This window comes from Lichenostomus cassidix, chromosome 21 (genome assembly GCF_008360975.1).
Source record: "Lichenostomus cassidix isolate B80296 chromosome 21, HeHo_3.0, whole genome shotgun sequence".
NCBI classification, from domain to species: domain Eukaryota; kingdom Metazoa; phylum Chordata; class Aves; order Passeriformes; family Meliphagidae; genus Lichenostomus; species Lichenostomus cassidix.
In genome coordinates, this window is record NC_139501.1 from 6351504 (window position 1) to 6377010 (window position 25507).

Below are 25507 nucleotides of genomic sequence, written 5' to 3' on the forward strand. Positions count from 1 at the left end.
ATTATTCCCTTTTGGGGTCTCCAAGAGATGCCTCTGCTCCCCAGATTTGGGGTCATTCCCACTCCCAGAGCGAAAAAAACCCCAAAAAGGGGAAAACACCACCCCATGAAGCCGAGGAAGGTTGTCCAGGCCGATCCCACAATCCCGGAATCCCAGGGAGCTGCTCCAGGGATTATCACCTGTTGCTGCTCCCAGCCCAGCAGGTGTTGTCAGCTATTCCTGATCGCCTGATTTATCCAGGGATGTGCCTGGAATTTCGAGCTCCGGGGAAGAAAATTGGGGATTAAATAACCTGGGGAATGGGAAAAAATCAGGATTATTGCATTTTTTTTTATCAATATCTGGAGTTAACAGATGAAATTCCTTGTTTAGTGCGAGCTAAAGTGGATCCATCAAATTCCCCGGTCATGGCAAAATCCCGGCAGGCATGGGAAAAAAAGAGATTCCAATCCCCAAAATCATGGAATCTCCATGACTCCTGTCCCTTTTCCTTCCCTCTCTCACTTTTCCTTCTCCCATTTTTCCTTTAAATCCCGCCGCCTTCGGCTTGGAAGTTCCCGTTTTAGAGGAAAAGGAAAAGGGAAAAAATCCGTGGTTGTGCCCGGGGAGGGATGGATATTCCTGGGATTTTGGGGCTGAGGTTCGGGGTGGGCAGAGCGGGGAGGCACAGGACAAACCCGAGGGAAGAGGTTTCCCAAGGTTTCCATGGAATACCAGCGGCAAATCCCCCAATTTTCCCCTTCGCTTCCCAACCCGGCGAGTTTAGAGAAGCGAATTCCCAAATTCCCTCGGGAGTTTTTCCCAAAGGTCCAGCGCGGACCTGGAGATTTGGAATGGATTTTCCTCCGCGGGAAAATCAGCTGGCAGGGAAACGCCGGGAATGAACGCGGCGGCGAGGCTTAGGGCGGCGGGCAGCTTCGTCCCGAGGATCCCAATCCCGTCCCCTGTCCCTGAGAGGATTCCCGCTGTAAGCGGCGCTCGCAGGGATTGGGGCAGCAGCGTTCTGGAATATGGGATTGGGGCAGCATTCTGGAATATGGGATCAGCAGCATTCGGGAATATGGGATCAGCAGCATCCCGGGAATATGGGATCAGCAGCACCCCGGGAATATGGGATCAGCTCCGCCCGAGTCCCAAAGCCTCCTCCTGCCTGGCGCTGGGAAGAGCCATGATCCGGGGGAAAACCACAATCCCGGGAAAAACCACAATCTAGGGAAAAATCACAATCCTGGGAAAAAACACAATCCCGGGAAGAACCACAGTCCTGGGAAAAAATACAGTCCCGAGAAAAGCCACGATCCAGGGAAGAGCCACAATCCAGGGAAAGTCCACATTCCCGGGAAGAGCCACAGTCCCGGGAAAAACTACAGTTCCGGGAAGAGCCACAGTCCCGGGAAAAACCACATTCCTGGGAAAAATCACAATCCCAGGAAAAGCCGCAATCCCGGGAAGTGGCGGTGGGGGAAAAACCGAGGGATTCCCCCCGGAGCTGAAGGAAAATCAACCCCCAAACTCCCCGAATGGGGATGTTTGGGATGATTTAGGGGTTTCAAAGGCCTGGAGCTCATTCCGGAGTATTCCTGGCATCAAACAAGAGGCTGCTGCCCCCAGCTGGGATCCAGCGCTCCGAGCAAAGCCCGGCTCGGAATTGCCTTAATTAATTAATTAAGGACACAATCGGGGGCTCACCTCTGCTCCCGGGGAGGGGACAGAGCTCGGCCATAAAGCCATTCCCGGCTCCAGCCAGCATTCCCGGCGGGAAGGGCGAAGGGCCATTATTTACTTCTTTTCCAGGGCAATTTCTGCCGAATTTGTTTTTCCCAGCTCCCGTCGGCAGCAAAAACTCGGTCGGGGGTGCAGGGAGGAGGAGGAGGAGGGGAGTTTTATTTCCATTAAACCCCGAAATCAAAGCACATTCCCAAAAAATTTCCATTCTCAAAAACGATACTTCAGAACTTTTGGTATTTTCTTTTTATTTTTTTTTTTTTCCCGGCAAAAAATTTTAATTTACAAAAACTTTGTGAAGCTTTCCAGGTTCGGCATCACAACAGTGAGCTTTGATTGATGCTGGCAAAGAGCCCCAAAGAGCTGCCGGGCGCCATCCCAGTTATCCCAAAAAACCGGGATGGGAATGCTGGGAGCGCTGGGATCGCTCGGGAATGTTGTGGGTGAGGTGGATGTTCCCTGGTTTATTCCAGAGGGTGGATGTTCCCTGGTTTATTCCAGAGGGTGGATGTTCCCTGGTTTATTCCAGAGGGTGGATATTCCCTGGTTTATTCCAGAGGGAGGATATTCCCTGGTTTATTCCAGAGGGTGGATGTTCCCTGGTTTATTCCAGAGGGTGGATATTCCCTGGTTTATTCCACCCGGGAATGGGAAGTTTGTGGTTTGGGGCAGAAAGGAAAGGTTTTGGAAAAGGTCCCAGGGGAAATTTGGGAATGCCAGGAGTGCATCCTCAGTGGGGTTTGGCACCATGGAGGAAAGGAAAAGTACTCGGGGTTTTGGTAGGGAAGGGAATGAAAGGCTGGAGATGTCACCTCGTGTCCCACCCGGAGCTCCCAGGTGGAGGAGGAATTGCATCTCCTGGAATTTCTTCCCATTCCCAAACCAAGTCTGAGCTGAGGCTCAGGGATAAAAATAGTGAGAAATGGCTTCGTTTTGGGACTTTTGGGAGCTGAGGGGGAATTTGAAGGAATTTGGGATCTGGGATCTACGAGTTCTGCACCTCTTGGGTTTAAACACAGGATTTTGGTTCCCTGGGAAAGGATTCCCTTCCTCTCCCATCTCACAATCTCATGGGGACAGCAGAGAAATCCTGCAGGGAAAATGGGATATTTCATAGGGGATTTCTACGGGTCAGAGCTGGGATCTCTTCCTCCCCCTTCCTTCCCACATCCCAGAATTTCTAGTCTGGGTTTCATTGGGCTGCTCCATGGAAAACGGGAGCAGTTTGGGGAATTCTGGGAGCTGAGGGGGAATTTGAGGATTTGGGTGGTGGTTTGTTGGGTTTGGTTTTTGGGGTTTTTTTTTTTGGGGGTTGGGGTGGGTTTTGGGGTTTTGGTGGTGGGTTTTTTTTTGTTTTGTTGGGTTTTTGGGTGTTGGGGGGGTTGGGGTTTGGGGTAGGAGGAGTTGAAGGAATTTGGGATCTGGGATCCACAGGTTCTGCACCTCCCGGGTTTTGGTTTTTTGGGAAGGATTCCCTTCTTCTCTCATCTCAGAATCTCATGGGGACGGTGGAGAAATCCTGCAGGAAAAATGGGATATTCCATAGGGGATTTCTCTGGATCAGAGCTGGGATCTCTTCCTCCCCCTCCCTTCCCACATCCCAGAATTTCTGGTCTGGGTTTCATTGCCCGAGCCCTGGGCTGCTCCATGGAAAATGGGTTTGTGTTTTCCCGGGGCACAGGAAAGGGCTGGCGCTCCAGCGCCGCCTCTCCCGATTAATCCGTGCGCTCCTGGGGGCCAGGAATTCCCGAATGGAAACTCGCTCCCGAGTTCCTCAGCCCCAAAGCCTGCAGTTGATCAGGTCCGGGTTTAATTCCCTCCATCTGAGCAGCCCTGCGGTGGGGAAAGCGGGAGATCCTTCCATTCCCACCTCCCGGAAAACTGGGAACAGCTGGGAATCTGTGTTTCCCTGGATTTGGGATCTCCTTGGGTACTTTAGAGGAGTTTTAAAGGAGGGATTTTGCCATGATTGGGGAATTTATGGATCTGCTTCAGCTTGTGCTAAATAAGGAATTCCGTCTGTTAACGCCAGATTTGGGTTCAAAAAATCCTGATTTTTTGCTGTTCCCAGGTGATTTAATCCCGAATCCAACCTCTAACTCCAAACCCAGCCCTGCCCCCTGTATTCCCTCTATTTCCCCTAAAAAATGTGGAATTGAATCATGGCTTTGATGGCTTAAAATCTGGTTTTATATATATATATATATATATATATCCCAAATCCACCATAATCTATCCTAGATATCATTTCAGTGGTTCCATATCCCAAATCCACCATGGTTTATCCTAGATTTCATCCTCTGAGTGCTCCCATGTCCCAGATCTGCAGTGGGGTCAAACCTCATCCCAAATAGGGATATCCAGGGAAAACTCAGCTTTGGGGGATTCCACTGGCTTTGATTCCAGCAGTGCCCTCATTCCCCATTCCAGCTCTGGTCTGTACTGGGAATGGGATTTGGGCAACACATCCCAAATCTATGGGATTTGTGTGACCCATCCCAATCCTATGGGATTTGTGTGACCCATCCCAATCCTATGGGATTTGTGTGACCCATCCCAATCCTATGGGATTTGAGCAATCCATCCCAAGCCTATGGAAATTGCATGATTCATCCCAAACTTATGGAATTTGTGGAATCCAAACCTATGGGATTTGCATAATCCATCGTAAACCTTTGAGATTTGTGCAATTCATCCCAAACCTATGGGATTTGTGTGACCCATCCCAAACCTATGGGATTTGTGTGACCCATCCCAATCCTATGGGATTTGTGTGACCCATCCCAAATTTATGGGATTTGCGCAATCCATCCCAGGCCTATGGAAATTGCATGATTCATCCTAAACTTATGGAATTTGTGGGATCCAAACCTTTGGGATTTGTGCAACCCATCCCAAACCTATAGGATTTGCACAGTCCATCCCAAACCTATGGAATTCGTGCAATCCGAACTTTCGGGATTTGCGCAATCCATCCCAGGCCTATGGAAGTTGTGCAGTGCCAACCTCTGGAATTTTTGCAAACCATCCCAAACCTATGGGATTTGTGAAATCCAACCCAAATTCATGGAAGTTGTGCAATTCATCCCAAACCTATGGAAATTGTACAGTCCATCCCAAACCTCTGGAACAGGCGGAACCGAAATTCCTGTGGAATTTCCTGAATTAGGAAAGGAGGGACAAATTCCTGCCCCATTCCTTTTCCTGGATCCTCTTCCAGGCCGATCCCCCCAAACCAGGGAATTTCCATGGTTTTTCCCTATATTTCATCTTCTGAGTGTTTCCATATCCCAAATGTGCCGTGATTTTTCCTATATTCCATCTACGTAGTTCCATATCCCAAATCCACCATGATTTTTCCTGTATTTCGTCTTTCAAGTGGTTCCCTGTCCAAAATCCGCCATGATTTTTCCTAATTTCATCTTTCAAGTAGTTCCCTGTCCAAAATCCGCCATGATTTTTCCTAGCTTTCATCTTCCAAGTGATCCCATGTCCCAAATCCACTATGAGATTTCCTATATTTCATCTGAGTAGTTCCATATCCCAAATCCGCCATGATTTTTCCTGTATTTCACCTATTTCCATGTCCCAAATCCGCCATGATTTTCCCTACATTTCATCCATTTCTATGTCCCAAATCTGCCATGAATTTTCCTAGATTTCACCTATTTCCATGTCCCAAATCCACTATGATTTTCCCTAAATTTCATCCATTTCCATGTCCCAAATCCACCATGATTTTCCCTACATTTCATCCGTTTCCATGTCCCAAATCCGCCATGATTTTCCCTATATTTCATCCATTTCCATGTCCCAAATCCACCATGATTTTCCCTACATCTCATTCCAGGGAATTTCCCGCTCTCTCCCCATATTCCCAGTCCCCAAATCCCCTCGGCTCTCCCTGAGCTCCACATTTGGTGCCCAGCTCTGCCCTTCCCGGGATTCCAGCCGGGCTGGGAGCCAGGCGGGATTTTTGGGAGCAGGATTGGCTCCTCCGGGGTGCAGCCACCTGGCTCCAGCCCCAGGGCAGCTCCGCCGTGCAGTCTCTTCCAGAGGCGCTGGGAAGCCTCGGGAAGCAGAGCGCATTTGGTTGTGATTTCACCCCCAGAGCCGCCAGAGCCAAACTCCAACCCCCGCCTGGTTCCAACCTCCAGAACCCTGGAGCGAATCCAGGCCTCTGGAAGGGAATTATTCCCAAGGGTTGAAAGGGAAAGGGAAAAAAGGAGCCTGGCTTTGGTTGTTGTTGTTGTTGTTGGTTTTTTTGGCTTTTCCCTTTTCCCAAAGTTTGGAAACCAAAGTGCCCTGACTGGTTTTCCGGCGTTTTCGGGAGCGAGGTCAGCCAAGTGATTGGAATTTCCCAGTAATTCCATTTGTTCCCATTCCCAAGGAATGAAAATTCCCACTCTGAGCAGGAGCCTCGGCAAGGAACTTTTATTTTCCGTGGTTTTTTGTTGTTGTTTTTTTCCCCCAAGGAACTTTCCGCTCCCAAAAATATCAGGGAAGCACCTCGGGAGGAGCTCCCTTGTCACAATTCTGCACTTGGGGTTCATTAAATAAACCGGGAATGGGCTTTGCCTTGGGAATTCCTGCGCCTGGGAAATCCTGGTTTGGGATTGGATTTTTGTTGGAATGCAGGGAACAATCATCTCACGCAGAGCAGGAGTGACCTGGTTGTAATTCCAGGATTTGGATTTTTCCTGCCAAAATTGGAAGGTCCCGTGGAGCTGGAGGTGCTGATTAAATCAAATTAAATCCAGGGATTCTCAGGGCGCTGCTCAGCCCAGCTCTCCCAGCTCCATATTCCCAAATGTTTGGGATGTTTTCTCGAGCCAATTGTGGACTCAATTTACACCACTGCAGTGTCATTCCCTTTGCCCAGGCTCAACCGGGAAGAAAACTCCTGGAAAAGACTCTGGGATTGGTTATGGGATTTTAGCACAGGGAGTGTTTTAGGATTGCTGATTATCCTGGTGTGCTGGGTGAAGGGAAGGGAGAGGTGGATATTTTGGGAATTTTATATGGATTTAGTTTGTGGGGCTGTTCCAACAGGGAGCTGCACATCGGAGCTGCTTGCCAGGGAATTCCGGGCTGTGCTGATGGGAGAATGGGTGTGATGGGATGGGGATGGATGAATGGATCTGGGAAGGGAACAGCGGGAATGTGGGGCTGGAATATCGGGATCTATGGGGGAAATTGGATTTCCTGGATCTGCAGGGAAGGAAAGGTTGGATTTCCTGGATCTGCAGGGGAAAGAGGGATTGGAGTTCCTGGTTGGGGTGTCTTGGGGACATTCCCCGTGCCCCCCAGGAAAACCCTTCCACTCCAGCCCTGGGGACTGGGGAAATGGGGCTGATTGGGGTTTTTGGGGACATTCCCAGTGTGCCCCAATCCCAGCCCTGGGCACTGGGCAAACGGGGCAGCTCGGGTCTTTTTGGGGACATTCCCAGTGTCCCCCAGGAAAGCCCTTCCATTCCAGTCCCAGAGACTGGGCAAACTGGGCTGGTTGGGATATTTTAGGGACACTCCTGGTATCCCCCAGCAAAACCCTTCAATTCCAGCACCAGGCACTGGGAAAACTGGGCTGGTTTGGGTTTTTTTGATATTTCTGATGCCCCCAGGAAAACCCTTCAATTCCAGTCCCAGGCACTGAGCAAACTGGGCAGCTCAGAGTTTTTTGGGGACATTCCCAGTGCGCCCCAATTCCAGCCCCAGGGACTGGGCAAATGGGGCAGCTTGGGGATTTTTGGGGACATTCCTGGTTCCCCTTAGGAAAACCCTTCCATTCCAGCCCCAGGCACTGGGCAAACCGGGCAGCTCAGTTTTTTTGGGGACATTCCTGGTGCCCCTTAGGAAAACCCTTCCATTCCAGTCCCAGGCACTGGGCAAACCGGGCAGCTCAGGTTTTTTGGGGACATTCCCGGTGCCCTGGCAGTGCTGGACGCAGCAGCAATTAAGCGCCGAGCGCCTTCCGCGGCAATCGCGGCGCTAAGGAGCCACCATGGTCCAGTGCCTCAAAAATCCCCATTAGCCCACGCCACTTATGGCCATAAAATTCCTCGTTTTCTGCTTTTCATCGGCCTCACCCCGGAATCTTCGTTTTGCTTTATTTCTACATTTGCACTCCAACAATGGCAATCAGGCCGTGCCCAGAGTGTTGCAAATCAGAAATTTGTCCACATTTTTTCCACCACCTTCCTGGGCGAAGGCGCCTCTTTCCCTGGGAACGGCTGGCCGGGGCGGGGGAAGGGGCTGGGGATGGATCGGTGCCCTGGGAAGTGCGGGGAAAACGGGAATTCCGCGGGAATGAGCCAAGAAAAGCGGGAATGGGAATTCCTTCGGGAGGATTGGAGCTGACCCGAGGCGAGGCGGTGCCTTTGGGGAATTTTACCTGAAATTTTTCACCCAGAGGGGTTGGATTGGGTTTTTTTTTTGGGATTTGTTTTGGTTTCAAGTGGCCTGTAGTGGTTAAACTGGGAGAAAGAACCATGGAGTTCAGGGGGTTTTCCTGAACTTTCCCAATTTTTTGGGTTTTATTTGGGTCTAAAGTGGCCTGTACTGGTAAAACTGGGAGACAGAACCATGAGGTTCAGGGAGTTTTCCCAAATTTTTCCCCTTTCTGGGGTTTTATTTGGGTTTGAAGCAGCCTGCACTGGTTAAACTGGGAGAAAGAACCACTGGGAGTTTTCCCAAACTTTTTTCCCCTCACCCCAAGGTTTTGGATCTGGGATTTTTTTTGGGATTTATTTGGGTTTAAATTGGCCTGTACTGGTTAAACTGGGAGAAAGATCCATGAGGTTCAGGGAGTTTTCCTGAACTTTTCCCCATTTTTTGGCATTTTTTTGGGTCTAAATTGGCCTGTACTGGTTAAACTGGGAGAAAGAACCACAAAGTTCAGGCAGTTTTCCCAAACTTTTCAATTTTTGGGGCAATTTTGGGGTTTTGGGGCTGTTCTAACCCAGCCTAGTGCTCCTTCCCAAGGATTTGGGAATCAACCCCATAAATCAGGGTTTGGGATTCTCCCAGGTCCTGCTGCACTCCTGGACACCAATTTTGGGGCAATTTCAGGGAAATTTTGTGCTAATTTCCTGGCAATTTTGGGGAAATGTTGGGGCAACTTTGAGGCAATTTTGAGCCAATTCCAGGCTGATTGTGGGGCAATTTTGGGGCAATTTTGGGCCAATTTCAGAGCAGTGTCAGGACAACTTCAAGGCAATTTTGGGGCAACTTTTGGGCAATTTCAGACCAAGTTTGGGGCCAAGTTTGGGGCAAGTTTGGGACAATTTCTGGCAAGTCCAGGGCACTTTTGGGCCAAGATTGGGCTGATTTCGGGCCAATTTAAGTTTCAGGGAAATTTCAAGGCAATTTTGGGCCAAGTTTGGGGCAATTTTTGGTCAAGTTTGGGGCAATTTCAGGCCAAGTTTGGGGCAATTTTTGGCCAAGTTTGGGGCAATTTTGGGCCAACTTTGGGGCAATTTCGGGTCAAGTTTGGGGCAATTTTTGGCCAACTTTGAGGTAATTCCAGGGCAAGTTTGGGGCAATTTTGGGCCAAGTTTGGGGCAATTTTGTGTCAAGTTTGGGGCAATTTTTGGCCAAGTTTGGGGCAATTTTGGGGCAAGTTTGGGGCAATTTTGGGCCAACTTTGGGGTAATTCCTGGGCAAGTTTGGGGCAATTTTGGGGCAAGTTTGGGGCAATTTTGTGTCAAGTTTGGGGCAATTTTAGGCCAAGTTTGGGGCAATTTTAGGCCAAGTTTGGGGCAATTTTGGGTCAAGTTTGGGGCAATTTTAGGCCAAGTTTGGGGCAATTTTAGGCCAAGTTTGGGGCAATTTTGGGCCAAGTTTGGGGCAATTTCGGGGCACCCCTTGCCCTTCCTGGGCCTCACCGGGAGCCAAGCAGCTCCTCTGGAATTCCATCCCAGCCCCATTTCCCTCCCTGTCAGGCTCATCCCTCAGCCATTCCCAGCTTTTCCCGGAGCTCAGTAACATTCCCAGCTGGCACAGGGACTGTCACCCTGCTGACATCAGAGCAAAGCCTCGTGCTCAGGGAGTTTGTTGGATCTGAGGGAATAGGAATGGGGAAAAGGAGATGAAAAAATAAAAAAGGAGATTTTGGGGATTTAGCCATGGCCTGCCTGGATTTCCCTCTCCAGTGAAGTGTGAACAGCAGGGAAAAGCTGATTTGGAGTGGACTCGGGGAGGAATATTCCCTCTGGCAGGAGCGGCTCTGCTGGGGACAGGGGTGACCCCAAAGGGCTCTCCTTGCTCTCTGGGACAGCAGGAGCTGCTCTGCTCCAATCCACCCTCTCTGACAGATCAGCTCTTTGCAGAGGAGCTCTGGGATCATCCCTGTTATCGCTCCTGGTGCCTCTCCTGGAATGGGGCAGCGGGTTGGGTGGGAAGGGATGGAGAGCTGATCCCAGGGACACTCCCACCATCCCGGAGTGCTCCAGCGGGCAATCCCGGGATCCAGGGGCAGCCACAGCTCCTGGGAATTACAGCCCAGAGCCTCTCTGCCGTCACGGGGAAGAGCTTATCCCAAATTTATCCCGAATATCCAATCTAAACCTTTCCTCTTCCATCCCAAATCCTGTCATTCTCTGCTTTGCCCCACCCAGGGTGCCATTCCCCAAATTTCAGGGATCAACACTCAAAAATGCTGTTCCTTAAAAACCCTTTCCTTTCCTTTCCTTTCCTTTCCTTTCCTTTCCTTTCCTTTCCTTTCCTTTCCTTTCCTTTCCTTTCCTTTCCTTTCCTTTCCTTTCCTTTCCTTTCCTTTCCTTTCCTTTCCTTTCCTTTCCTTTCCTTTCCTTTCCTTCTTTCCTTTCCTTTCCTTTCCCCTTCCTGCTGCAGTTTATTAAATGTAAATATAAATATAAATACAAACATAAATATAGAAATATAGAGATATAAACAATAGAAATATTAAGAATATAAATATATAGACATATAGCTATATAGATATATAAATATATAGATATATAGATATATAGATATATAAACAACAGAAATAGTAAGAATAAATATAAAAACAAACAAAAATATGTAAATATATAAATATCAATATCAATATCGATATCAATAAATACTGTGCCCCACCCCAAAATTTGGCAGGTAACAAACGAACTCCTGGGAGGCTGATGAGCAATGCATCCAACAAAATCCAAGATTTTTCCTCTCCAACAGAAATAAAAAAAGGAGAGCACCTGGATTGTCGAGCTTGGGAATAACAACTTGGGAATAGAACCATTCCCTGCTCACCCCATTGTCCCTGGAAAGGCAGGAGGGCTCAGGGTTGGATCCAGAGAGATCCATGGAGCAGGGCAGGCTCAGCCCTTGAAACATTCCAGGGAATTATCGATTATGGATTGATTGATCTCCCCCAGCTCTGCTGCCCCTCGGCATGATCCCATCCCTGTGCACTTCCAGACTCTTTATTTCCTCCCTTTTTCTGCTTTTCTCCCTTTACCCCATGCTTTTCCCCTTTTCCCACCTACTTCTCTCTTTCCCCCTTTTTCCTCCTCTTCTTTCCACTTTTTCCCCCTTTTTTACCTTCCCCCCTCTTTCCTTTTTCCCCCCTTTTCCCTCTTTTTCCTTCTTTTTCCCCCTTTCCCTCCTCTTTTTCCCCCTTTTCCTCCTCTTTTTCCCCATTTTCCTCCTTTTTCCCTTTTTTCCCTCCCCCCCCTTTCTTCCCCCTTTCCCCCCTCTTTTCCCCTCTTTCCCTTTTTTCCCCTTTCCCACAGTTCCACTCTCAGGGCTGTAATTTGGATTTAATAATTTCCATTTCCATAACCTGTATTTATATTTAATAATCAATATCGATCCTTGCATGAATTAACTGATATTTATCCCATTGTTTTCTCCCTCTGTTCCCCTCCCTCCCCACAACTGAGGCATCCCACAGAGTTTTAGGAACACATAAATCCCATTTATTATTTTTATAGGATTATTTGTCTTTCTTGGCCTTCTCCCCACCTGTGTTTGGGTGTAAAACTTGCCAACAACTCACCTGGATTTCAATTTATTCCCATTTATTCCCAATTAATTCCAAATATTTCCAATTATTTCCATTCCCCTGCCCTTTTGGACCCAATAAATCCCAGCTGGAAGCATTGGAGCCTCAATTCCACCCCAAAAGCTCCAGGAAAGGCTCAGAAAGAGCTAAATCCAGGCTTTTTAAGGAGGGTTTTCTGGAGTTTTCCCAGCCCAGCTCTGCCACTTCCACCTGCCCCAAATCCCAGTTTGTTCAGCAAAAGTTGTCCTTTTGGCTTGTTTGGAAAACATCCATGAAACCAAAGGAATTCCCAGTTTTTCCAGGAGCACCTGGGGTGTCCAAGCTGTTGGATTGGGCAGGTGACTCCAGAGTGCTTCCCGTGCTGCCTGCCACAGGATTTGGGATTACTGCCTGGCTCAGGGATTTGGGATCTCTGCCTGGCACAGGATTTGGGATTACTGCCTGGCTCAGGGATTTGGGATCTCTGCCCTACACAGGGATTTGGGATCTCTGCCTGGCACAGGATTTGGGATCTCTGCCTGGCTCAGGGATTCGGGATCTCTGCCTGGCACAGGATTTGGGATTACTGACTGGCACAGGGATTTGGGATCTCTCTCTGGCACAGGGATTTGGGATCTCTGCCTGGCACAGGGATCTCTGCCTGGCACAGGATTTGGGATCTCTGCCTGGCACAGGATTTGGGATTACTGACTGGCACAGGATTTGGGATCTCTGCCTGGCACAGGGATTTGGGATCTCTGCCTGGCACAGGGATTTGGGATCTCTGCCTGGCACAGGATTTGGGATCTCTGCCTGGCACAGGGATTTGGGATTACTGACTGGCACAGGATTTGGGATCTCTGCCTGGCTCAGGATTTGGGATCTCTGCCTGGCACAGGGATTTGGGATTACTGACTGGCACAGGATTTGGGATCTCTGCCTGGCACAGGGATTTGGGATTACTGACTGGCACAGGATTTGGGATCTCTGCCTGGCACAGGGATTTGGGATCTCTCTCTGGCACAGGATTTGGGATCTCTGCCTGGCACAGGGATTTGGGATCACTGACTGGCACAGGATTTGGGATCTCTGCCTGGCACAGGGATTTGGGATCTCTCTCTGGCACAGGGATCTGTGGATCGTGTGCCCCCAGAGGGTAAATTTGGGGAATTTCCTGCAGAAATGGAAGCACAGGCTGGGCCCTCGGTGGGCTCAGCACACCTCAGTTCCCGTGGAATTCCCGTGGAACATTCCCGGTGGAGCTGAGCGCTGGGAAGGGTGGCACAGGGAACATTCCGTGCCAACCAGCAGGGAAATTCCGCAGTGCCTCCCTCGCGGCGCCAGGCTGCTCCTCTGCCCGAGAGCCTCGGTGAGAATTCCCTGCTGGAATTCCTCAGGGATCCCTCAGCAGGAGGGATTTGGGGTTCCAGCCTTGTCCCGCAGGCCTGGCAGCACCGTGCTGGGCAGAGCAGGGCGGGAGGGAGTCAGTGCGAGTGGGGTGGGATTGCAGGGCTGGTGTGGGGAGTTCCGGGGGAGAGGATGTGATTCCAGGGCAGGATGTGATTCCAGGGCAGGATGTGATTCCAGGGCTGGTGCTGGGATTCATCGGGAGCAGGGTGTGATTCCAGGGCTGGTGTTGGGATTCATCGGGAGCAGGGTGAGATTCCAGGGTTGTTGTGAGTCCAGGATTGGTGTGGGGGGTTCAGTGGGAAAAGGATGAGATTCCAGGTTTGCTGTTGGGGATCATTGGGAGGAGGATGTGATTCCAGGCTGGTTTTTGGGAGTTCCATGGGAGCAGGATGTGATTCCAGGTTTGCTGTTGGGGGTTCGTTGGGATCTGGATGTCATTCCAGGGTGGTTGTTGAGGATTTATTGGGAGCAGGTTGTGATTCCAGGGTTGGTGTTGGAATTCGCTGGGAGCAGGCTGTGATTCCAGGTTGGTGTTGGGGGTTCCCTGGGAGCAGGATGTGATTCCAGGGTTGGTGTTGGAATTCGCTGGGAGCAGGTTGTGATTCCAGGTTGGTGTTGGGGGTTCCCTGGGAGCAAGATGTGATTCCAGAGCAGGATGTGATTCCAGGGTTGGTGTCAGGAGTTCCTCAGGAGCAGGATGTGATTCCTGGTTTGCTGTTGGGGGATCATTGGGAGCAGGATGTCGCTCCAGAGCAGGATGTGATTCCAGGGTGGCTGTTGGGCTCCTGGAGGAGAATCCCAAATCCAGCTCCCGTAGGAGAGGCTTCCACCCCATCCCACCCCATCCCATCCCATCCCATCCTATCCCACCCCATCCCACCCCATCCCATCCCATCCCACCCCATCCCATCCCATCCTATCCCATCCCATCCCATCCCATCCCACCCCACCCCACCCCATCCCATCCCATTCCTGCCCCACCGCTGTCCCCAGCCCCGGGCAGCCGCAGCCCGGCAGGAGGAGCAGCTCTGTCCTGGTTCCACTGCCCAGCCCGGAGCCCCTTGCTGCTCCCCTGCCCATCCCGGGGCTGTTAGCGTTCCTGTCGCACCTTCCCCGTGAGCTGCGCTGAAGGGCTGGGTGTGGGGTTATTGATATCCCCGGGCCGGGTGTTGATGTCCCCCAGGATTATTGATGTCCCCCGGGGTTACTGATGTCCCCCGGGGTTACTGATGATGTCCCCCGGGGTTATTGATGTCCCCCTGGGCTGTCAGCTGCGCATTCAGCCTCCCGCGACCCCCTAAGGTGCAGGTCCTGGCAGCTCCAAAGGAATCGGCACCAAAAAATCTGCTTTTTTGTTCAGCCCAAGGTGAGACAATGCAGGCAGAGCCCTGCTGCAGATGCCAGCGCTGATAAAGGAGCGGCAGCGGGGATTTGTTCTTTTCTTTTCCTTTCTTTCTCTCCTTCTCTCCCTTCCTTCCTTCCTTCCTTCCTTCCTTCCTTCCTTCCTTCCTTCCTTCCTTCCTTCCTTCCTTCCTTCCTTCCTTCCTTCCTTCCTTCCTTCCATAGAGGAAAATAGGGAAAAGTAGGGGAAATAGAAGAAAATAGGGAAAAATATGGAAAGGTATGGAGCATGAGGAGGAGCAGCCTGGCCCAGGCCACAGAGCTGCTCTGGGCTCTGCCAGGACCCACAGCCCCAACCCCAGCATGCTAGGATGAACATGGACAGGGAATTTTGCCCTGTGCTCCATCATTCCCTGATTTCCAAACCCCAGGATAAACATGGACAGGGAATTCTGCCCTCTGCTCCATCAATCCCTGTTTTTCCAGCCCCAGGTGTCACATCCACACTGGTCCCTGCAGGCCAGAGGATGCAGGCTGGGCTTCCCTGCTGCCCTATCCTGGAAATGCAGGGGTTCTCTGGGAGCAGATCTCCCATCCCTGCTGGAAATCCATGGATTCTCTGGGATCAGATCTCCCATCCCTGCTGGAAACCCAGGAGTTCTCCTGGATTTCCCATTCCCAATTCCAGCAGGCTCCCCATGCCCATCCCTCCCCAACCTCCCCACCAGGACTCCTCAGGAAGGACCAGCTGGGCTGGACCTGGAAAGAGAGGAAACCCAAACAAAAACCCCCAAAAAGGGGGAAAACACCAGAGAAAGCGAGGACAGTGTGCAGAACTTTCCTTCCCACCACCCCATTGTCCCTCCAGATCCCAGCTTCACCCCAATTTTGGGATGGCTGTTGGATCCCATGGGATCCGAGGAACCAGGACACCCTCCAGCCTCCCTCCTTCCCAGCTCCGCGCCTGCCGCAGGCACGAGGCCATCCATGAATATCCAAGTGCCAGAGGGGCCTTTTATGGACTTCCCAGATGTGCCGGAGCCGGGCGGCCCCATTACCTCGGGCCGCCTGAAAGGACCCAACAAAAGCCAGAAGAAAGGGGCGGAGGGGGCAGGGAGGCGAGGAGCAGGAAAAAGTTGAAAGGGAAGAAAAGAGGGCCGAGGTTGATGGATATTCCATCTGTTTGCGCTCAGGGAATTCACAAAGGCTGCCAGGACGTGGCTCCTGTTTGCCCTCCCTCCCTCCCTCCCTGCTTTCCCCCCAAATGTTCGGCATGGGTTGGTTTTGTTCGCCTCTGGAAGGAGCAGAAAGCTTTGGGATTTTGTGTCGTGTGTAGGACAGATCCTGCTGCCAGACCGGCCTGATTTTTCCATATTTTTCTCTATTTTCCTCTATTTCCCCCCATTTTCCCCTCTATTTTCCCATATTTCCCCCATTTCCCCAAATTTTTCCATATTTTTCTCTATTTTCCCCATTTTTCCCTCTGTTTTTCCCTATTTCCCCCATTTTCCCCCATATTTTTCCATATTTTTTCTCTGTTTTTCTCTCTTTGTCTGTTTTTCTAGATTTCCCCGTATTTTCCACTATTTTTGCCCTACTTTTGCATATTTTCCCCTATTTTCCTCTATTTTTCCATATTTTCCTCTATTTCTCTCATTTTCTCTATTCCCCCCTCATTTTTCCTATTTTTCCTATCTTTCCCTATCTTTCCATATTTTTCTGTATTTTTCTCCATTTTCCTCTCTTTTTCCATACTTTTTCCTATTTTTCTCTATTTTCCTCGATTTTTCCTCTACTTTTCCTCTATTTAATGAGCCTCAGGATCAGCCTCATGGCTCCTGCTATTCCCACATGGAGACTCTGGGATCAGATCTGGGATGGGATCAGGGATCAGAACTGGGATTGGATCTGGGATCAGAACTGGGATTGGATCTGGGATCAGAACTGGGATTGGATCTGGGATCAGATCCCTCCCCCGATAAAGGAGGACAAGTTTTTGGCTCTTCCCAGAGTTTTCTCAGGCTTTGGGAGAGGGCAGCTGGTCAGGGATGGAATTCCATCTGCTCCAGGGGTTTGGAAAATCCCTCCTGGAGCTCAGCTTCCAGGCAAAGGTGTATTCCATGCCCGGAATTACCTGGAATGGCTGAGGGAGGAATGTTGGGAGAGTTCTTGGGTTTGTCACACTCAGAGCGAGTCCTGCTGTCGGCCAGAGGCTTCTGGGGATGGATTTTCCAAGGAAAACAGGGTCTCTCCAGGTTTTCCTTCCCAGAATCCAGAGCTGCCCCACTCACAGCAAGGGATGAAGGGATTTGTCCAAAAGGTGGGCAGTGGAAAATGGAGGGGAATTTCAGAGCTCCATGGATCCCAAATGGACCCTTTATCCAAAGGAAAATCTTGTCTGGAATCTCGTTTGGATTCCATGGCTGAGTGTGAGAGGGAATGGACTGGGAAAGGAGCTCAGGGATCAGCTGCTTCCGAGCCCAGCTGTTCCCAGGAAAGGGTTTTCCTAAAATCCCCAATCCCGGAACTGGGAGGGGAATTCCTGCCCTGTCCAGCCTGGCCTTGGGCACTTCCAGGGATGGATCAGCCACATCTCCTCTGGAAAAGCTGTGCCAGAGCCTCTCCACTCTCCCAGGGAAGGATTCCTTCCCAAAATCTTGTTTAAACTTCCTTTTTGCCAGTTTAAAGCCATTTCCCCTTGTCCTGTCACTCCATCCCTAGGGAATTCTCTCTCCATCTTTCCTGTGGCTCCTCCAGGCACTGCAAGGCTGCAGGGAGGTCATTCGAGAGCTTTCTCTTCACCAGGCTGAGCAACCCCAATTTCTTCAGCCTTTCCTCCAGGAGAGCTGCTCCATCCCTCCCCGATCCCACTCCATCCCCAATCCCACTCCTTCCCCAATCCCACTCCATCCCCAATCCTGCTCCCTCTCTGATCCCACTCCATCCCTGATCCCATTCCCTCCCCAATCCCGCTCCACCCCAATCCCACTCCTGTCCCTGTTGAGCTGCTAGCAGAGTAGAAATCCCGGATTCTCAGCGTAGCATAGAAAAAAAAACTTTATTATTTTGATTTCAACTTATATAGACTTTTCAGAGGTCACCCAGATTGGTCAGTCAGAAACCTCCCCCTAGGCCTGACTGGCCAGGCCTGAACTGTCCAAATCTCGAGACACTGTTTTTAATAAAACATCCAAACTTTATCTTTGTTTATAAAACGCAGGAGAAAACTCTCATGGGAAAAACCTGTGCTAGCCACACACTCCCTCCCAATCCTGCTCCCTCCCCGATCCTCTCCCTCCCCGATCCTCTGCATCCCCAATCCCTCTCCACCCCAATCCCTCTCCCTCCCCGATCCTCTGCATCCCCAATCCCTCTCCACCCCAATCCCTCTCCCTCCCCGATCCTCTGCATCCCCAATCCCTCTCCACCCCAATCCCTCTCCCTCCCCGATCCTCTGCATCCCCAATCCCTCTCCACCCCAATCCCTCTCCCTCCCCGATCCTCTCCCTCCCCTCGCCGTCTCTCCCGGTGAATTTTTGGGCTGGCGCAGCTGGCCGGGAGGTGGGAAGGGCAGGGACTAGCCGAGGGAGCTGAGCTGCCCTCACCCCCCAAACCCCATAATGAATGCATCCCCACTGCCGGCAGCGCTGCCCAGCCCGCGGGAGCCTCCCGGGGCTCCTTGAGGAGCATCCCGGGAGCAGGATGAGCCTGGAGAGCCTCCCCGGGGCCAGTCCCTCCTAATCCTGGGCTTTCTTGGAACTCCAGGGCCACGAGCAGGGATGGGGATGGGGGGGGACACGGCCAGGCCCTGATTCCAGACTGATTTTCCCGGTTCTTTCCCCAGTTCCAGTTTCATCCTGCTCCTTGTTCCCCAACCCAAACCAGCAGCTTTGCTCAGGAATGGGAATTTGGGGCTGGAATTGCATTTCCTAGTGCTGGGATGAGCCCTGGGACAAGGCCAGGCTTCCCTTTGTCACCTCTCCCTGCACTGCTCTGCTTCCCTCTCCACTGGAATTCTGATTTATTCCTAAAAGCAAAGGGATTGGGGCAGTTGGAGCAGTTACACTGGAAAAGGAATAAAAAACAATGGGATTGCTCCTGAAAAACCCAAATACAGGGGGATGAGCACACATCCTGTAATTCACATGCTTCTCTGCTGATTTTTCCTTCTCTCCCGATTTTCATTCTCTCCTGGTTTTCCCTTCTCTCCTGGTTTTTCCTCCTCCCCTGGTTTTTCCATTCTCTCCTGATTTTCCCTTCTGATTTTTCCATTCTCTCCTGGTTTTTCCATCTCCCCTGGTTTTTCCTTCTCTCTTGATTTTTCCTTCTCTCCCAATTTTCCCTTCTCTCCTCATTTTCCCTTCTCTCCTGATTTCTCTTCTCTCCTGATTTTCCTTTTCTCCTGACTTTCCCTTCTCTCCTGATTTTTCCCTTCTCTCCTGGTTTTCCATTCTCTCCTGGTTTTTGCTTCTCTCCCGATTTTTCCTTTTCTGTTGCTTTTTTCCTTCTCTCCTGGTTTTTCCATCTTTCCTCATTTTTCATTCTCTCCTGATTTTTCCTTCACTCCTGTTTTCCCCTTCTCTCCTGATTCTCCTTCTCTCCTGGTTTTTCCTTCTCTCACCTCAACACCACTGGGATCGGGAAGCCTCCTGGGAAGGAGAGGAAATTCCTCTCCTGGAAATTTCCACACCTTCCACTTTTCAGGCTGCAAGTGCAAAACACCACCAGGTCATTCCTACGGCAAAAATCCCTGGAATAAAAATCCCAGGGATCTCCCCCTGATCCCACTGCTGGCAGCCACTGCTCACACGGGGATAGGCTGGAGAAAATGAAGGGTTTGAGTTTGGGATGAATCCCTTCGGAAAACCCATGGCACAGGAACTCCAGGGAGATAGTGGGGATGGATTGTCCAGGATATTCCAGCTGGTTGGGAATGGGAAAGAGAGAAAGATAGAGGGGAAAAATAGGAAAAAATAGTGGAAAATAGGGGGAAATGCAGCAAAAGAGAAAAAAGGAGAAAAATAGATGAAAATGATGAAAATTAGAGAAAAATATGGGAAACTGGGGGGAAAATATGGAAAAATAGGGGGGAAATATGGAAAAACAGAGGAAAAAATGGATAAATAGAGAAAAATAGAGACCCCAGAGCTCAGAGGGATGAAGGGATTTGTTCAAATGCACTGATTCTGATGGTGGAAAACAGAGGGGAATTTTGGACCTCTGTGGATCCCAAATCTACCCTTTAGCCAAAAGAAAACTTTGCCTGGAATCTCGTTTGGATTCCCTGGAATGGATCAGGAAAGGACCTCAAGGATCCTCTCCAAGCCCAGCTATTCCCGGGTGAGAGTTTCCCTCAGACTCCTCGGGGGCTGTGTGTGGGGCAGGCTGTGGGCTGTGTGGGATGACAGCTCCATCCCAGCTGGAAAACATTCCCAACCCTTCCCTGTTCCCTGCCTGACAGCAGCAGCTGCTCCGGGTGGCACCAGCTGCTCCCAGGCATTCCCTGGGAGTTTTCCTGCTCCCTCCGTTCCGGCTTTGGAGTTGGGATTTGGGAGCTGGCGCTTGGCACTGGCTAACATTCCCAGCCTTGCCCGGCTCCCAGGGTCACCGGAGGAGGGTGGGTGACTTCCGCTGGAAAATCGGGATAACGCCTGGCGGGAGCTGCTGGGAAGCTTGGGAATGGTGGTGTTTATCCCCCAACTTCTGCTGGAAAATCGGGATAACTCTGGGAATGGCAGTGTTTATCCCCCAACTTCTGCTGGAAAATCGGGATAACGCCGGGAATGACGGTGTTTATCCCGATATTGTTCGTATTGATTTTCACGACCCTTTTCACCCTGGAATTGGAGCCATGGTGGGGAGAGATGGTGACAATCCCTGCCAAAAGTTCCTGGAGAAATCAGGGAGCCTTTGGCGGGAGCTGGGGAAGGAGGGTTGAGTGTTTTCCCTTCCCAAGGGGAGGTCGTGGGGATGGATTTTCCGGGATATTCCAGCCAGTTGGGAATGGGAAAGGCCTGTGGGGTTGTGTGTCACATAAATCCTTTCCTGGCTGGTTTTCCTTCCACCTGGGGAGCAAATCCTCGAGTTTCCCCTCCACCTGGGGAGGTGTGGATCCCGGGATGGGAGGAGCAGAGGAGCTCATTGATAATGGAGCAACTCCAGGAGGAGCTTTTGGGAATTTTCTGGAGCTCTCCAGATGTGCCTTTGCCCAGCAGAAGCTCCTCCATGGCCCAGATGTGCTCCTGCCTGCCCCGATCATCTGGGGCCCAGATGTGGAGCTTCACTGCTCTCCAGCACAGATGTTCCTTCTCCTGGAGCCTCCAGGCCTTCCCTGGAAGCAGAATGGTCCCAAATCCTCCCCAAAAAAATCCCCCAAAAAAATGGTTCAGAAACAAATTCAGGCTGTGTGCAGGAGAACTTGGAAATATTTTAGGATTTTTTTTAGGATCTTTCAGATGTGGGGCAGGTGCTGCTCCTCTGGAGCCATCAGGGCATTTCTCACTGATTTGGGGGAGGAATTCAGAAATAAAAGGGTTTGGATTTAAGAGCTGAATGTGTAAGGCATTTATTGGGAAGCCAGAGCCCCAAGGAGGGAAAACCTTTCCAAGGGATGTTTTTTCCCCCAAAACAACCCCTGGAGCAGAGCTCCCCTGACTCCAGAACCTTCCCCAAAACCCCCAGGACGTGAAGGGAATTTTGTTTGGAATGCAGAGGCTTTTTGTGGTGATCTCAGCCCGAAGGAGGCGACTCCAGGGGGATCTCTGCTCCGGCAGCTGTCGGGAATTCACAGCTGCAGCTCCCGGCGCTGCCAAGGGGAAAGGCAGATTTTTGGGTGATGATAATATGGGAGCCGAACAAAAAAAGGGGGAAAAAAAAAGCTGGAAAATGTTGTTAGGGACTTCAGGGAACTTTATGGTCAAGCTGAGCTTGTGTTAACCTCGCTGTAATCCGAAATTAGCAAAGGTTCAGCCGAGAGAAAAAGGACTTTGGTTTGGTTCTGGCTCTCAGCGGGGCTGGGCGGTTCCTGTGGAAAACAACAGGGGGAAAAATCGATTAATCCAGTGAATCCCTTGTTTTCTTGGGAAAGGGAAGATGTGGCAGGGCTGGAGCTGTCCCCACCTCGAGGTTTTGTGTCCCTTGTCTGCTCCCCACAAAATACAGGAACACATTTTGGGTCAGCCATGGAGGTGAGCCTGCCTGAAACCCCAAATCAACCTCTGCACCCCACAGGGAACCCAAAACCTGCCCATGGAACACCTCTGGAATTCGGGATTGCTCCGGGAGAGCCAACTTTGGACTCCCAGCTCCTCCAAAACCCATGTGGGGCCCTCGGCTTGGTGTCCAGCGAAACCACGGAGCAAAGCCGTGGTTATGGATTCCAGCTGAGCTCCTTCGGGGTCACAAGAGCCTCAGGAGGCAACACCTGGCGCTGGGATGGAGGCAGGGAGAGGGGAGAGGGAAAAACCCAGGGGAAAGGCAGGAGGAGGAATGAGGGACTGATTTGATATTGGGAAAGGACTCGATGGTGTCTGAATTCCGTCGGAAATTTGGGAATTGAGGAGCTGAGCTGTCTGCTGTGGCAGCCCAGCCTCCAGCTGAAACTGAGCTGGGAAGGTATTTCCCATCGGTAAAAATTCCCAGTTGATCCTTTTTTTCCCTTTTCTTCCTAAGTTTTAAAAACTGAAATCTTCAACCCCAAAACTTGATAAAACTTTGGGCAGCAAAAGTTAAAATGTCATTTGTTGGCAACATTTCGGTTCCTCTCTTTTTCGCGGCAGCTCTGAAACAGGAATTTCGGCTAAAAAATGGAAATTCCTCTAAATAAGCCAAGGACTGGAAGTTCTTTTTCTGGAGCAATAGGAATTAGGGACTATGAGCTCCCCTTTTCCTGCAAGAATTTTGATTTTCCAAGGTTTTCTTTGCAATGTGGGAAAAAATAATAGTAAGAAATGCCATGAAAGTGGTAGATGTTTTGCCCACGGGTAGTTTTTCCTCATGAGGGTGGTGGGGCTCAGTTTGTGCAGAGAAACTGTGGATTCTCATCCCTGGCAGTGCCCCAGGCTGGGCTGGACAGCCTCGGAGCAGCCTGGCACAGTGGAAGGTGTCCCTCCATGGAGTGGGATGACATTTAATGTCCTCCCAAACCAAACCAGGCTGGCATTCCAGCATTCCCATGACTGTATGACTTGAGGGACAACAACTTTTCTGACATATTGGGAAGGAATTCCTCGCTGGAGTGTGGGAGATCCCTGGAAAGGAAACCCCAGATGGCTGTACTGCCCCTGGATCCCTTGGCAGTGCACAAGTTGGAGCACCTTGTGCTGGAGGAATTATGAGGTTTTTCCAACCCAAACTGAACTATTCATGATTCAGCACTCTGAGCTCACCTCTCCAGGCTCTTTAACCCTTCCAATATTGTTCCGCCTGGGACCAAACCCTCCATGCTGACACCCCTCTTGTCCCGTTTCCCAGGGAATCGCCTGGACGAGGGCTCGGATGTGGAATCAGAGCCCGACCTGCCGCTGAAGCGCAAGCAGCGCCGCAGCCGCACCACCTTCACGGCGGAGCAGCTGGAGGAGCTGGAGAAAGCCTTCGAGAGGACGCACTACCCCGACATCTACACCCGCGAGGAGCTGGCCCAGCGCACCAAGCTCACCGAGGCCCGCGTGCAGGTAAGGCCCGGCCTAACCGCGGCCTGGCTGTGAGCTGAGCCTGCGCACCGCGGCCTAGCCCCGGCCTAACCCCAGCTGAACCCTGCACATCCTGGCCTAACCCTGGCCTACTCCTGTGCACCCCAGCCTAACCACAGCCTAATCCCAGCCTAATCCCACACATCCCGGCCTAACCACGGCCTAACCCTGCACATCCCGGCCTAACCACGGCCTAATCCTGCGCATCCCAGCTTAATCCTGCACACCCTAGCCTAACCCGCACATTCTGGCCTAACCTTGCACATCCCAGCTTAATCCTGCACATCCCGGCTTAACTCCGCATAACCCTGCACATCCTGGCCTAACTTCACACACCCTGGCCTAACTCTACACACCCAGGCCTAACCCTGGCCTAACCCTCCTCACTCTAGCTATCCTGGACTAACTCTGTGCACCCCGGGCTAACCCTGCACATCCTGGCATAACCATGTGAGCCCTGGCCTAACCCCGTCCATCCTGGCCTAACTCCACACATCCCAGCCTAACCCCAGCCTAACCCTGCACACCCTGGCCCAAACCTGTGCACCCCAGCGTAACCCAGTCCATCCTGGCCTAACTCTGCACATCCCAGCCTAACCCTAGCCTAATCCTGCCCACCCCAGACTAACCCACACACCCTGGCCTAACCTGCACACCCACCCTGGCCTAACCTGCACACCCAGCCAATGCTGCACACCCCTGGCCTAACCCCAGCATCTTGGCCAGAACTGTTGTCTCTTCACAACGGAGAAAATCCTTTGCAAAAGTGTTCAGATAATCGAATTAGAAGCAGACCTTGATCAGGAAGCTTCCAGGTGTCCCCGTGGTCATGGGCACACCCAGTGGTGGTATTTCTTCATTTGATACAGTTGATTAATTGGGATAACTGACAGGTACATCCCATAGGAGGTTGAGCTGTCCCAGGACCTCACCCCTGGTCAACCCCAAGGTCTTCTTGGCCCGATCTTCTTGTTTTATCATCTTGGATTGTGGTTGGAAAACAGAATCTTCTTGGCAATAAGGCTAAACAGCCTTTCAGGGATGTGTGAGAAGGGGAATTATGGCTGTGAACTCTGGGATGAAGGGTAGGAAAAACACCAGGAGCTCCAGAACTCTGGGATGGTATTCCCAGAGCAATGGATTTGGGAGAAATACAGCAAAAGCAAAACTCTTTGGGCATCACTCGCCCTTGGAGAGGAGCTGGGAACGAGGCTGCTCCAAGGTGGGAGCTGAGGTCAAACCAGCTCCACATCTCAGCTATGGGTCCTGTCCAACTCACCACATTCCCATGGATTTAAGGCCCTTTGGATTTGGCGCCTGCAGAGGTGCCAGCTGCAGGGTTTGCATCCAGAGTGGGACTTGGAGCCAAAGTTCCCCTTGGTGAGACAATTTCTCTTGAAGATGATCCCTCTGTTCCTCCGGGTGTTTATTCCTGGCTGGAGCAATCCCACATTTCCCAGGGGAGCGGATCAGATTCTGCAAAGCTTGCAAGTTCCGCGGGGGAATTTTCAGAGAAGTTTTGGGGATTTTTTTTCCTCTTGGATCTCCGGAGAGCACGAAAAGGGGGCAGGAGAGGGGAGGAGAGGGAAGGGAGGGTTTGGAATTCTGACATCCACTGATGGGACACAGCAGGGAAATGGAGAACCCTGCAGTCTGTGCTCCCAGTTGGGCTCCCAGGAGGAGCTCTGGGAATTCCAGGCACTGGGAGAGCAGGAAAAGGCCCTCCAAGCTCTCTCCTGCTCCCTGAATTAACTTTCCCAAAGGAAACCAGGCTGGCTTTGCCTGTGGGTCTCGGAATAAGGATGTGATCCCTCAGGAGCTAGAACTGCCAAGGAATTTTGGGGTTTTCCCCTCAGATATCTGGGAATGGGGGTGTCCCCCACTCTTGGTTAAGGATTTTTCCCAAAGAGTTGTCCAGCACTCCCAGCACCATGGCAGGTGCTGTCACCTCCCTCCAGCTTCCTCCTGGGAAATCCTGGGTTTCCCCAGACTCGCCATGGCTGTGGAGACTGGAAAAGGGAATCCAGCAAAATTTAGGCTGGTTCTGGCTTTGATCTCGGCCCAGGGAGTTCAAAAGTGTGAATTTGGTGGCCTTGTGGGATGAGGGATATTTGGAGCCTGGGAATGTGGTTCATTAAGGGAATGGAATGTGTGGATTCTCCCGTTACTGTTTTGGGTATTTTGCCCTAATTCCTCGTGTAGGTGGACACGAGTTGTTGAGCTGTCCATGAAAAATGGACGTTCCTGTGGAAAATAAGCTTGGAAAAAACTGAGCTGGGAGGGAGAGCAGAGTCTAGGGAACACCTCGGGATGGGGTGAGGAGGAAGGGAAGAATCCCCCAGTGCCAGGG

The 25507-nt window shown here is 51.2% G+C and overlaps 1 protein-coding gene across 6 annotated transcripts in view; it reads left to right on the top strand.

Moving 5' to 3' along the window:
- PAX7 (paired box 7) overlaps window positions 1–25507 on the top strand; it is a 107525-nt gene that overhangs the window by 24010 nt on the left and 58008 nt on the right. For all 6 annotated transcript variants that reach the window (XM_085079823.1, XM_085079821.1, XM_085079825.1 and 3 more), the window contains exon 6: window positions 22940–23139. In XM_085079823.1, coding sequence (XP_084935949.1) covers window positions 22940–23139 — 200 coding nt within the window. The remainder of the gene's footprint in view (window positions 1–22939; window positions 23140–25507) is intronic.